Consider the following 14,384-nt stretch of genomic DNA (forward strand, 5'->3'; position numbering starts at 1 on the left):
GGAGAAAAAAGGGTCTGGTACCAATTCTTACCACATACTCACACCTTTGAAAAAGTTTATTACAAGATAGTTACCCTATAAGCTGCCACACTCCCTCATCTAATTACAGGGCTAGAGAGACCAGGTGGTTGCTTTGATTGATCATCTCCCTCCCATACCCTCCCCACCCCCAAAAAGGAGAGTGACAGCAGGTGCAGGAGCAGGACTTGCAAACTAGCTGCTAGTTGAGTAACTGACTTTAAAAAGGCAAAACTGGTCCTTCAAGTCAGAGGGTCAAGAGAACAAAAAGCTCTGACCTCCCCCCCCACCCCGCTTTCCCATACCCTTCATGAGGGTGTGGCTCCTCCAGATGGATTAAATTAGTACAGGGGGGGGGGCGGGGAGACACTGCAGAAAAGTTTGTCCCCACTTTGGCCTCAGTTCTGCAGAATTGTCATTGACAGGCTGCCCTTTATTAACCCCCCTTTATTAACACATTTCCCTGCACACAGACAGCTCCTAAGAAGCTATTTGATTTACACAGACCCTCACTGCTCCCCAGACACCAGGCTGCATTAAATTAACCGAGAATAAAAAAAAGGCACACAGACTTAACCCCACGGTCAACCACAAGCGAAACTTCTAGCTGGAGCACTGCTGTCTGCCAGTTGCAGGGCACTGCACTGTCCCTTCTCTCCCAGACCCATCAGCAAAGGGTGTGCTTAAAATCTGCTTCAGGTTGAAATTTAAAGCATAATTAAATAGGGAGCAATTAAAAAAAAAGGTGAGAAAGACGGAGACAAACATAACATACAACAGGTTTGCTGGTTTCAGGGATAGTTTTATACCTCCAACACCCACCTTTCTTTCACTCGGTGTTTTAATCCACATACATTATCAGGCACTATTGGCATAAGTGACTGTATAAACAGTTGTAAAAGTCTGCTGTTGCATCTGGGCAGCAGCCATTGGCAGCTCTTCCTGAAACTGCCTCGTCATAGGTACTACATGCAACCTACTGCCCAGTTTGTCCCAGGAGTAGGCACCAGGCTACCTTGTCACGTAAATGTCCATTTTAAAAAGTAAACTTATCCGAATACAGATTTACAAACTAGTTCAGAAGCCAGGAGTCAGCAAGGCCCATTAAATGTAGTATGCAAAATATTACGTATTTACAGCCAGTCTCTGTTTGCCAGGAGTCCTGGCCACCACTTTGGATCATGAACAAGAGGGAGGGCTTTTTTTCAAATTTACATTTCATTGCTTTAAAAACAAAGCCTAGGGAAAAACAATCAACTCACCAAAACGTCAGTGGCCCCTGCATTGCCAGACCATCCCTCTGAGCCCGCCAAATGCAGAACACAGAGCCACAAGAAAACACAGCCAAATGTGGGAGAGGCTTCAACGTGCTGTGGGATCAGTTATACAGCCGAAATATCATTGCTGAGTCAGCACTGCTTCATGAGCCAGTGTTTCTGATGTTTTGAGGGATATGATTGAATCTGCATTTTTTAAAAGCAAGTAATTTACAAGAACAGCAAGTAGGTCTGAGTGGGACTTAAATGTGGCTCAGGTGAATGACTCTGCCCACAACTGCCAGCTATATAAGCCCTATTTAGTGAAGTGAGGAACTAAAAGCTCCAAATCTTTGAAAGGCACAGGAGGCGCAAACAGGCTCTAGAGTCCCAACCTACAAGCTCAAGACACCCTCCCTTAGCTTAAGCACAGAAGTGCGGCCTACACCAGGGCCAGAGCCCACCTTTGCCACCGTCTGCTTCTAGCAGCACTGGACACTTTGGTTTCATTGCTGGTTAATGCCACCAACAAGCATTTCTTATTCCCCTGCTAAGGCACCGACGTGTATAAACAAATCTCATGGTTGGGTGTGTTTACTTTCTGATAAACAAGCCAGTGGAGATGCCAGCGTGTTGCAGCCCTCAGGCTTCTTCAAAGCTGCAGCCCTCAAGGTCACCCAGTTTGGTGCCTTTAGGGTGGTGACACTACCTGTTCTTTTGTAACTGGATGCAGGAGGGAGGGCACCACTCCTAGGAAAGAGGCCAAGCATGCTGAACACCTCTGGGCGAAGTTGAGCGAGAGTCACATTTACACAGGAATAATCAGTTCCCTACATACACTTCCTGGAGAGTTCCCCCACAAAGCCCTTCTCCCTCCCTTTAAAGGCAACAGCAAAGTTTTTCAGGGAGCATTTCTAGAGAGCATTTAAGATCCCAAACACACAGGCCGAGGTACAGGGAGGACTGATTTGTAATTTTAAAAAAAGTCTGGTCTTTCACTTACCTGCCAAGACCCAAGTTCAGGGCTTTCTCCAACAGTTAACATGACCACCAAGGGCTATGTAAGCCTTGGCAGATGAGTGAGGGAAAAGCTGACTGGCAAACAAGTTACAAATCAACACCTGTGTCTATTTAATACCTCATGTCAGTTGTTCTCATCAGACTGGCAGTGATTTAAAGTTGTTATTCAATGATTGCATGATAACCTGAGAGACCAGAGTTGGGTCTCAGTCCAGTTAGTCTCTTCAACAAGTTGTCCACATTGCAACTGGCACTAATTGGCTTGGTTGCTTTGTTGGCACCCACTACAAAGAGGCCAAGGATTAAACAAACCCTGGAGGCTGAACTACCCTCTCTTTTCTGAGGTGGTTCCTCCAGGACAGGTGTAAGGCACTTTGTCAAGAAAGCTTGTCTGGCTACTGTGCCTAGAGGATTCAGCCTCTGGGACCATCAAAGCCAGCAACAATAATTAGAGATCTGAGATCTTAAACAGCTGGGTGTTCTTACAGCCTTTGTGTTACCTCAACAGAACTGCTACAAATGGAAAGACATTCCACAGTGCGGTAGAGATCATCAACAAACCTACACAACATACATTAACATCTACAGTGCCAGATGGGCAAACACTGTACAGCTGACTCCTGGAGCTGGACATCAGCTGGATGGCCGACGTCTGGTTGGGTACTAATCTGCACTCCAAGAGCGGAAGTAGAACCGCACGTTCCCACAAAGGCAGAACAAATTCCTTATCTCAGGATCCCCTGGTCCGTCTTCTGTTCGCTGAACTCACGTCCCTCCGTCTGAATAAGTTCACTAGATTCTTGGTCCATTTTCTCGAGGTTCTGTTATGATCCCCCACAAAAAAAAAATCCAATGCACCCCACAGATTGAGGGGCAAGTTGAACTTTAACAAGGGAAAAAGAGAACTGAAGAAAATAAAGTGGCATAGCACATTTTATATTAAAAGAAATGAGGAGCTCTGTTTGCTGTAAGGCCCAGCGACCTCTCCTGCCACAGAGCACTGCTTTGGTCCATGATCCTAGCAGTAAACCTGAAGCAGCGGTGCTCCAGACGAATCTGTCTCTGTGTCCTGATAGGAGGAAGCTCTGCTCATTGGAGACCCTTGAGGAAAAAGAAAAAAAAGGGGGGGGGGAGAGGGTGGGAAAGAATAAATTCACATAAAATGGCACAGACTCAGCAGCAAAACCCTCAAGAGCTAGACAGATACAGCTGCCACGAAGGGTCTTAGGTATCTCAAGGGAGAGAAAGCAGCATGATGCCCTCAGGCGGGGAATAGCCCAGAGTATCAGAGGCAACTTTCAGAAGAGATCTGTCTCTTCACAAACACGAGGAAAGATTAAAGAGACTAGGCCTCTTCAGCTTGGAAAAGAGGAGACTAAGGGGGGATATGATAGAGGTATATAAAATCATGAGTGATGTTGAGAAAGTGGATAAGAAAAAGTTATTTACTTATTCCCATAATACAAGAACTAGGGGGTCACCAAATGAAATTAATAGGTAGCAGGTTTAAAACAAATAAAAGGAAGTTCTTCTTCACACAGTGCACAGTCAACTTGTGGAACTCCTTACCTGAGGAGGTTGTGAAGGCTAGGACTATAACAGTGTTTAAAAGGGAACTGGATAAATTCATGGTGGCTAAGTCCATAAATGGCTATTAGCCAGGAAGGGTAAAGAATGGTGTCCCTAGCCTCTGTTCATCAGAGGATGGAGATGGATGGCAGGAGAGAGATCACTTGATCATGGCCTGTTAGCTTCACTCCCTCTGGGACACCTGGCATTGGCCACTGTCGGTAGACAGATACTGGGCTAGATGGACCTTTGGTCTGACCTGGTACGGCTGTTCTTATGTTAACTAGCAGCTCAGCCTAAGGCCGCTCTCTGATGCAAAACATTAAAAGCAACATGGGAGAGAAACAGAGCCCAAGGCATCTGCTGGTAAATAATTCGCCCCTGCTGCTTCACTTCACTGCAAGTTACCCTCAGACTGAAGTCAAAATCCCATCCTAACCAGGCTTTCACTTCTTCAAACTTTGTCAGAAGGTTTGGGGACTGAAAACCCTTAGGTGTGGTCTCAGGCCCCAGGAGAAAAGTGTGTGTGTGTGTGTAGAGGGGGGAGGGAGTTGTACAAACTCTGATCTTTGTTTCATTCCCTTTTGCACCAGGAAAGGTCTAAATGAGGAGCATCACGAGGCTTGAAAACAGATTCAAAGCCACCACACTGCATTTCTAGAGCACCCTTCATCCAGCCGTAAGCGTCACAACGCCCCGAGAGGTGGGTACTATTCTTGTTTTACAGACTGGGAACTGAAGCCATGTGCAGTATAGGAGGTTTGGGGAAGCTCCTTCACCACTGCAGTATATCTGGGAACTATTCTGGGTCCTTCCAATGAAGGAAATGGCCTCTATAAGTGCCACATCCCTAAGTCACAGATGGAAGAGACTTTACTTTCTCACTGGGAGACACGGAGGTGTTACCTGCAGCGCTGAACCGCCTCATGTTCCTGGCTATCACATCTGCTGTGGTTTCCTCTGATATCTGCACAGCCAAATCTGGAAAGAAAATTCAGAAGTGCTGAGAGGGGAAAGACTGAAGGTGTAGATGGTGCATGTGCAGACACACCTGCCAGCATCATTTAACGCTCTCTCCCAATAGCCACTAGTACTTGCACGGATCCAGCTGGCTATCAGGGCTAAGCTCACTACTACTTTATTCTTTAGGTTTAAGAAACATTCTTGTGCCTCTGACAACTATTTAAATAGGATAAAGGAACAGCAACCCTAAAACTAAATAACCAGCGAGCCCCAAAATAGAATAGTCCTACTCTTTCCCCAAACAATATTTGCTTTTCAAGAGCCTTAAGACAGCGTGCCTTGTGGCATGTCCTGCAGGTGAGCAGTTTCAGGTACTCGGACAAGGAGGGGTGCACATTCGAAAGAAAGAGGCCCTCACACACGGTCAGCAGCTCCCCGCCCCCTTTTTTTTTAGGGTTAGGCAGCACTTGAGATACTTGCAGGTAACTAACACCTAAGAGAAGAATGATAGGGGACAAGCTAGTGACCAGCCTCAATGAGCAGTTCAGAAGTCTGGAAGTGTATCAGGTTATGTTACTGGAGTCTAGGTTAAGGGTGAGAGTGGGGGAAGGAAAGGCTTTCCGGAAGCGGAATGAAAGAGATTAGAAAATTAACATGGTGAAAACACCCCCTAGAGGCCAGCCAGCTTTCCAAGGCTGTTGACAGACAACAATTGTTTCAGATTTGTTACTGGGTTGGGAAAGTTCCTTCATGCTACAGGCAGAGAAGCTGAGATTCCTTTGGCTCAAGAATAAGGCAAGGGGAAGAAAGCATCAGGAGGTGAACATTATCCAAGAACAACACTGGTCAAAGCTTAATTAAGAAGGCCATCTTACTAGCCTTAGTGGAAGTGCTCTGGCATATGCCAGTGACCTATTCTGATCATCCCAGTGACCTGAGTTTGACTCATGGCTTTGCTTCCTAAAATGGGGTTAGGGAGGAGAGCCAGGACTAATGTATGGCCAGCCCCTTATATCACTCAGCGCAAACTCCTCTGGCAGAGTAAAGTATGGCGAGTTATGCAGAAGGATAATAGCTGCAAAGTGGCTTCTCAGGGACGTGGGTAGTATTAAGTGGCCATCTTCAGGGTTTAGAAGGGGAATGAGATTCCCACAACCCAGGAAAATAACCTTAATGCTATAGTTCAGTTTCCAACTCTACCCCCTGCAAACTCCAAAGCAGGAGCTCTCACAAGTCTGGGGTTCCATATCCCAAGTTGAACCCAGCTCTCAAACACAGGAAACTGAGCTGCAAAGCTAGCGTGGACAAGGGACTTGCACGTACCATCTTGGCTGGTGATTAGAGACTCCAGCATGGTTTCATTGCCACTGTCCGGTGGGTTTCCTCTGCTTGCCTTCTGCTCGTGGCTCTTGGTGGCAGGAATGGAAATGGGGGGGCGGACCCTGCTCTTCCGGGTACTGATGCGTATAATGCCTCGGACTAGCCTGCACTCAGCATCCTGCTCATCCAGGTTGTAGTCCTGAGTGATGCTATTGATCAGGTCTGAGATCTTGTTGGTCTTCTCCAGAAAGACAGTGTCTGACGTGCACTTGGCCAGCTCATCAATCTGGTGGACGCTGAAGAGCTCTGTCAGTTTCTTGAAGATCAGGACATCAATCTCTTTGCTGGACATAGAGCTGCTCAGCTCACTGAGGTCCAGATCAGACTCGTGGAAGGAGTAATACTCCTCCGAGCTCCGGTGGCTGCTGGGGAGTGGTGGCTTTTCTATGCTGTTCCTGAAGGTCTTCTCTGGCAGGGGCTCTTTGTAGCACGAATCTGCATCTGCATGGTTGCCAGGGCTCCGGTTCGGATAGACAGGGATCCCCTTCAGTTTCACATCTGGGTAACTGAAGCTGCTCCCCATAGTGTTCTTTTTGATCTGGTGCCCATTCTTTTCAGCGGGGGAGATGTTGCCAGGGCTGTTGCTAGGCACATGTCCATTTTGCTCTCTGTTTCTTCCATCATCAATCGAAGTCTCAGTGTGACCCAGGCAGGGGATGTGAATGCTGCAATTCTTAAAGCAGCCCCCACAAGTCACTATACAGCAGAGAACGGCCTTGGAGGCATTCCAGGCTTGAGTCAAAGAAAGACAGCACAAACTCTGGGTCTGAGGAGCCTCTGCTGAGCCAGAAATAAAGGTAATTGTTTCTGCTTCCCTCCCGTTGGAGTCTTTGAGGTCCGCTTTGCGGGCTCTCCTGTCCCGTGCTTGCTGAGCCAGCTTGCGGCTCTGTTTGAGTTCAGGTGTGGATTTGCTGAACACCTCAAGGCTGATGTCACACTCTTTGGACGGATTGATCCTTTGGGGCACAGCATCCTGGTGGGATAGGTTCATCCGATGTTTGCTGATTACTTCTTGGGGGTGTCTTGTTCTCCTGCCCAGCATGGCTCACCACCTCAGGCACCTGAAGAACAAGAAGGTCTCATGTCAAATTTAGAACCATTATCACAGTAACTTTGTCTCCAGCCCATGTCTAAGAATCCTCAGAGAAGGACGAGACCTGGGTCATTTAGCCTAGCAGTTCTCAAACTGTGGGTGGGGACCCCAAAGTAGGTTGTGACCCTGTTTTAATGGGGTCACCAAGGCTGGCATTAGACTTGCTGGTGCTAAAGCTGAAGCCCGAGGGCTTCGAACCCTGGCTGGCAAGGCTCAGGCTTTGGCCCATGGTGATAGGGCTCAGGTTACAGGCCCCCTACCCAGGGCTGAAGCTGCTGGGCTCTGGCTTTGGCCATACCGCCCCAGGCAGTGAGACTCAGGCAGATTCAGGCTTCGGTCCCCCCTACTGGGGTCATGTAGTAATTTTTGTTGTCAGAAGGGGGTCACAGTGCAGTGAAGTTTGAGACCCACTGCCCAACCCCTGACCAGGGCAATGTTCCCTGCAGTACCCATCCATACTCATGCTTTAATCATCTAGTTTTAAGTGGCTTCCAAAAGGAAGCAGCAAAAGCCACTTATTTTTTAAAATGCTACTTTTAGCGGCATCAGAGTCACTATAACGTTCAGAAGAGTTTCCCCAGCCCAAACGGAAGGAGATTCAGACTCTGAAGTTGTTCAGAAGGGGGTGGTGCCAGTTGGCAGCTTCCCTTTACACATTCTACCTTTTTTTGAACAGTTTCCCTTTCGTCTTGCATTCTTTGGGCTTCAACCAGGCTCTAGGAATAGGCCATATCCATTTCAAAACACGTCGTGCCTAGGAGGAGATGACAACTAACTGATCATTATACAAACAGCTGACCAAGACAGTGTGCTCTAAGCTATTTGCTTTAGCACCAAGTACAGGGGATTGTGTTTGGCAATCAGTGTCATGCCATATGCAAAAAGTACTGAAGGAAAAACTGATTTTGCTTCTCTTTTCGTTTCGATTGCAGATGTTTTCAGGGAACTGAACGTAGATGCCAAATTAGTCTCAAATCAGACCTTCAGAGTAAAGCTTTGATGTGGCTTTTACATACAAGTTCAATGTCATGCTGCGTGCGACCATTACATTGCTCTACCCTTGGGGCCTGGGCTAGCACTGGCTACCACTGTGACAAATGAAAAACAAACAGCCTTAAAGGGCACAACTTTCCACTACTCTCTGGTCTCCGCACACCCTCTCCGAATGCAATATGCTTAAATTTAGATCCTTGAATTTACCAAAGGAGAGTTGAATATATAAGTCACCACGTGTTTTGAGGAAAAATAAATTCATGCAGCCCAATGCTTGAACCAAGGTATATCAGTCTTTCCCTCTCTGTGCTATTATTGTAGCTACTTTCTCCCACTCTCTTTGGGTTCCAAAGCTGTCCAGTAGATATCAACTCCCAGCCACTGGATCTTGTTATACCTTTGTCTGCTAGATTGAAGAGCCCAATTTTTTGTTCCAGAAAGTGGAGAAAGTAACCAGGACGACAGCCATTTTCGACTTGATTCTGAGCAACAGGGAGGAATTGGTAGTGAATCTGAAAGTGAAAGGCAATGTGGGTGACAGTGAACATTCAGTGACTGATTTCACAACTCTTAAGGAAAAGGAGTGAGAGCAGCAGGATAAGGATAATGGACTTCAAAAAAGCAGACTTCAACAAACTCAGAGAACTGGTAGGTAGGTCCCATGGGAAGAAAATCTAAGGGAAAAGGGAGTTCAGGAGAGCTGGCAGTTCCTCAAGGAGACAATATTAAAGGCACAACTGCAACCTACTCTGAAGCAAAGGAAAGATCGGAAGAATAGGATGAAGCCAATATAGCTCCATTAGGAGCTCTTTAAATGACCTGAAATCAAAAAGGAATCCTACAAAAAGTGGAAACATTGTCGAATTGCTCAGGAGGAGTACAAAAGAACAGCACACATATGTAGGGACAAAATCAGACAGACTAAGGCACAAAATGAGTTACACCTAGCCCGGGGCACAAAAGGCAATAAGAAGAGGTTCTTTAATTACATTAGGAGCAAGAGAAAGATGAAAGAAAGTGGAGGTCCTCTACTTAGTGGTGAAGAAGAACTAACAACTGGTGACATCAAGAAAGCTGAGGTGCTTAATCCCTATTTTGCTTCAGTCTTCACTAAAAAGGTTAACGATGACCAGATACTCAACACAACACAAGCCAAAATAGAGAAAGAACAGGTTAAAGAATATTTAGATATGTTAGATGTATTCAATTCAGCAGGGCCTCTAGAAATTCATGCTAGGGTACTTAAGGAACTAGCTGAAGCAATCTTGGAGCCATTAGCAATTATCTTTGAGAACTCCTGCAGGATGGGAGAGGTCCCAGACCAAGAGAAGGCTGAACATAGTACCTATCTTTCAAAAGGGCAACAAGGAGGATCTAGGGAATTACAGACTAATCAGCTTAACTTCAATACCTGAAGATACTGAAGCAAATTATTAAATTATTTGTAAGCACCTGGAGGATAAAAGGTTTATAAGGAATAGCCAGCATGGATTTGTCAAGAAAAGTCATGCCAAACCAACTTAATTTCCTTCTTTGATAGGATTACTGACCTAGAGGAAAGCAGTAGATGTGATATGCCTTGATTTTAGTAAGGTTTCTGACACAGTTCCACATGACATTCTCATATGCAAACTAGGGAAATATGGTCTAAGTGAAATGACTCTAAGGTGGGTGTACAACTGATTGAAAGACTACTTGAATAGTTATCAATGGTTTGATGTCAAATTGGGAGTCCCACAGAGGTCAGTCCTGGGTTTTGTACTATTCAATATTTTCATTAATGACTTGGATAATGGAGTAGAGAGCATGCTTATAAAATTTGCAGATGACACCAAACTAGGAGGGGTTGTAAGCACTTTGTAGGAGAGGTTTAAAATTCAAAATGATCTTGACAAACTGGTGAATTGGTCTGAATTCAACAGGATGGAATTCAGTAAGGACAAGTGTAAAGTACTTCAGTTAGGAAGGAATAATCAGATGCACAACTACAAAATTGCTGAAAAAGATCTGGGATTATAACGGACCATGAACTGAATGAGTTGTCAATGTGATTCAGCTGCAGAAAAGGCAAATATGATTCAGGGATGTATTAAAAGAGTGAGATTCTGTGGCCTGCGTTGTGCAGGAGGTCAGACTAGATGATCATAATGGTCCTTTCTGACCTTAAAGTCTATAATTCTATGAAGAGAAGTGTTTATGTAATTGCCCTGCTCTATTCAGCACTGGAGAGGCCCTAGGTGCAGTACTGTGTCTCATTCTGAGTACCACAGTTTAGGAAGGATGGGGACAAATTGGAAAGAGTCCTAAGGAGAGCAGTAAAAATAAGAGGTTTAGAAAACCTGAGCTGTGAGGAAAGGTAGAAAAAACTGGGCATGTTTAGTCTTGAGGAAAGAAGACTGAGGGGCGACCAGATCACTCTTCCAATATGTTCAGAGCTGCTATAAGGAGGACAATGATTAATTATTCTCCATGTCTACTGAAGGTAGGACATGAAATAAGGGGCTTAATCTACCGCAAGGTCAGATATTAGGAAAAACTTTCTAACTCTAAGGGTAGTTAAAATCTGGAATAAGCTTCCAAGGGAGGTTGTGGAATCCTCATCTTTGAAAGCTTTTAAAAACAAGTTGGACAAACACCTGCCAGGGATGAACTAAGTTTACCTGGTCCTGCCTCTGTGCAAGGGGATGGACCTGATGGCTTCTCAAGGTCCCTTCCAGCCCTACATTTCTATGATTCTAATAGCAAATATTTGCTCCCCATAGGTACTGGGATCAAGTCACCCCTTAGCCTTCTCTTTGTTAAGCTAAACAGATTGAGCAGCATGAGTCTATCACTGTAAGGCATGCTTTTCAATCCTTTAATCGTTTTTGTGGATCTCTTCAGAACCCTCTCCTATGTATCAACATCCTTCTTAAAACGTGGACACCAGAACTGGATACGGTATTCCAACCGTGGTCATACCAGTGTCAAATACAAAGGTAATATAACCTCCCTACTCCTACCCTAACTAGGGTGACCGCTGCCACTTTTTAAAGTAGTCCTGCCAAAGTAACAGACATGGGGACTGGGAGTGCTTGGCAGGTATTCATACATCGGGGATAAGCTTCTCTAATCTTTGTTCTGCTGTTTCCATGAACATTTTGGTTTCATGGACATTAGCCTTGGCTGATACTTATGTATTTTGCAGACGGGTTGGCCCCAGGATATTAGAGAGACAAGGTGGGTGAGGCAATGTCTTTGACTGGATCACCTTCTGTTGATGAAAGAGACGAGCTTTTGGCTACACAGAGCTCTTCTTCAGGCCATCTGGTCTCACTTATGTATTTTATAAGATTAACACACACCCAGAGAGTTCCCCTTCCCTTACTCCCAGACATTTTAAATATAAAAACTCAACACCTTTTCAAAATCAGGATAAGCACCCTCAGCTCGCATTGCCTTCACCGGGAGCTGTGGGTGCTCGGCACTTGTGAGTCAGGCCATCAGCTTTTGCTCAATTTCATCAAGTTTTCATGCACCAAAAAACCCATCTGAGCTGATCAAACTCTCCAAGTGGAGAGCCATTACTGGTCAGCAGGAAGCCAGATTACTCATAATACAGAGGTCACATTTAAAAAAATGACATTCCAAAGCCCATAAAGTAATGGTCATTTATATAGCGCTTAGTATCCTGAGGTTTCAAAGTACCTTATAAAGTGGGCATTCTCTCCGCTGTAGAAGAAAAAAAATCTGAGGCACAGCAGTTAAATGACTTATCTAAGGTTGTGCAAAATGCAGTGTCAGGGACAGAACCTATCTCCGGCTCACACCCTGTGCTCAATCCATTAGATCACAGCTGCATGCTGTATTCACCACAAGATCACAAGTTTAAGACTATAAAGACTTCTCAGCCAACACAGATATCAACCTACAGTCAAAGCTCAACTACCAGGATTCCAAAGATGTGTTCCCTTTTGACTGTAAGCCCAGATGCTTTGGGTTAAAACCCACTTGCCAAATTGACACTGACAATGAAGTTGGTAACTGTCTTCCTCCTCAGGCGTCAGCCTTATCCGAACCAACAAGATCCTTCTAAAGAGGCTAAGCAGCCATTTCAGAAGAACGGTATTTGTGAGTAGTTGGAACATCTAATTATCCAGGGTTTAAGATCTTCCTTGTTGAGAGGCGGAGGAGAGCTCCTTCGAGATCAGTTATACCAGGGGTTCTCAAACTAGGGATCAGGACTCCTCAGGGGGTTATGAGGTTATTTCATGGGGGGCTGCAAGCTGTCAACCTCCACCCCAAACCCTGCTTTGCCTTCAGCATTTATAATGGTGTTAAATATATTAAAAAGTATTTTTAATTTATAAGGGGGGGTCATCACACTCAGAGGCTTGCTAAGTGAAAGGGGTCACGGGTACAAGGTTGAGAACTACTGAGTTATAAGAACTAGCTGAAATTTCTACATCAGTAAACCAATAACCAGGCTGACTACAGCCTTGACTCATCCCTATCTAGTACTGGAGAATTTGGAAACACTGGATTAAGAACATCCAAACTACTGTATTTAAGATTTAATCCTTTCTTGATTTCTAATGTGACCTGCATCCAAACACACGCAACCCTCAATAGTTTTTACAGTTTCTTCAAAAGCCACTCTGCTGCCATGGTTCAAACCTCCTTTACATAGTTTTGCTGACAGTAGATTGGGTCTCCGGACATTCAGGTTCTATTCCCAGCTCTACCACTTATTTGCTGGGTGGTCCGAGGCAAGTCAGGTTGCTGCTCTGTGCCTCTGTTTCTCCTCACATCTGTCTTGTCTTTTTAGATCATAAGCTTGTCTCTCACTAGGTGTTTGTATATTAGCACAATGGAGCTGCCAATCTCAGTTTGCAATCCTAGACACCACTATTGTAGAAAGAGTAACTGTTCATTCTCCTGAAAATTCACTACAAAGTTATTTTCACATAAATGGAGGTACAGCTACCTCTGACAGAAACACCTTGGGTGTGCCTAATGACACAGCATACTGATATTTTAGTTTACTTTTAAAAAAGTATTTTCCAAAGAAAGAATAACAGACATGCCTCTAGTGTAGCGATGGAACTGTAGGGATTGTGTCTGCAGCCGCTCTTCCAGAGCACAGGGCATGAAGTGGCAAACGCTGCACTGGAGTTTGTGGTTCCAGTCAATCACATGCTTCCTAGAAAGCTGATCAAATTTCTTAACCACACACCAGATCTGTCATTCCACATGGAGCTCAGAACCCTCCCAAGCCCAGCAACACAAAGGTAGCACAACATGCATGTCAGGTTGGGGGATACAGAGTGTGTAGGTGAATGTCACATTATCAAAAAGGGAGCCTGATGGGGGGGTTGTTGGAGGAGAAGGGTTGTCACAAGTAGGTGAGACTGATTCAGTGGGGAGGTGGAAGGAGAGGTCCCCACGCCTCAAGGCAGGAAGGACCTCACTAGGCCAGTGGTTTGCAGCCTCTGGGCCGCGGACCCCTGCGGGGTCTGCACACTATGCCTAAGATTTCCAAAGGGGTCTGCAAATGAACCCCCCTGCCCCAGGCAAACAAATCAACAGCCACCGAGCAGGGGTGGGAGAAACCCCCCAGCTCCAGGGGACCCACGCTCCCCCCAGCACCCAGCCCGCGGGAGGGGCTGAACCCCGGAGGGGGGGCAGACGAGTCCCCCAGGGCTGCCCCCCTGCGGGGTCGCTGAGGTGGGACTGGGGCGGGGTCCGCCCCCCCGCAGTGTGTTCGGGGGGGGGCACCCGGGCAGGGCGGGGCCTGCTCCCGCCGGGCGCGGGGGGGGGTGCGGCTCCCCAAACGGGCCCCTCCCGCCGCGGGGTCGGTGGCCAGGCCCGGCCCCGGAGTTACCTGTGCCGAGCCAGGTGAACGGCGTCCGGCCCCTCCCTCACCTGGCCCAGGTGAGACCATGTGACCCACCGCTACGGGCTGCCGCTAGGGACACGCTTCTGGGAGAGGCGAAGCTCCTCCCCCCTCCCCTCTGCGGAGGAGGGCCCAGGAACTGAGCCCCTGTGCCCTGCACCCTGCACCCCGCCTGTGTCTGCCCCGGGGACCTCCCGCTTCTCCGGGCGGACGGGCG

General features: G+C 46.5%; 2 protein-coding genes across 3 annotated transcripts in view; one reads left to right on the top strand and one right to left on the bottom strand.

The window, feature by feature from the left end:
• NUDC (nuclear distribution C, dynein complex regulator) overlaps positions 1-12,422 on the top strand; it is a 34,998-nt gene extending 22,576 nt beyond the window's left edge. The window contains exon 12 of the transcript XR_003997284.1: positions 12,411-12,422. The gene's annotated coding sequence lies outside the window, so the exon portion shown is untranslated. The remainder of the gene's footprint in view (positions 1-12,410) is intronic.
• KDF1 (keratinocyte differentiation factor 1) lies at positions 682-14,280 on the bottom strand. Of its 2 annotated transcripts, none has more exons than XM_030538836.1 (4): positions 14,156-14,280; positions 6,150-7,267; positions 4,770-4,844; positions 682-3,395 (listed from the first exon to the last, which is right to left on the bottom strand). In XM_030538836.1, the coding sequence occupies exons 2-4, from the start codon at positions 7,246-7,248 to the stop codon at positions 3,313-3,315; spliced, it is 1,257 nt and encodes a 418-aa protein (XP_030394696.1). In that variant the 5' UTR covers positions 7,249-7,267; positions 14,156-14,280; the 3' UTR covers positions 682-3,312. The 2 variants fall into 2 exon arrangements, with proteins under 2 accessions (XP_030394696.1, XP_030394697.1); XM_030538837.1 differs by lacking the exon at positions 14,156-14,280 and adding an exon at positions 7,962-8,047.
• Between the last annotated feature and the right edge of the window lie 104 nt (positions 14,281-14,384).

The sequence above is a fragment of the Gopherus evgoodei genome, chromosome 20, assembly GCF_007399415.2.
Source record: "Gopherus evgoodei ecotype Sinaloan lineage chromosome 20, rGopEvg1_v1.p, whole genome shotgun sequence".
NCBI lineage: Eukaryota > Metazoa > Chordata > Testudines > Testudinidae > Gopherus > Gopherus evgoodei.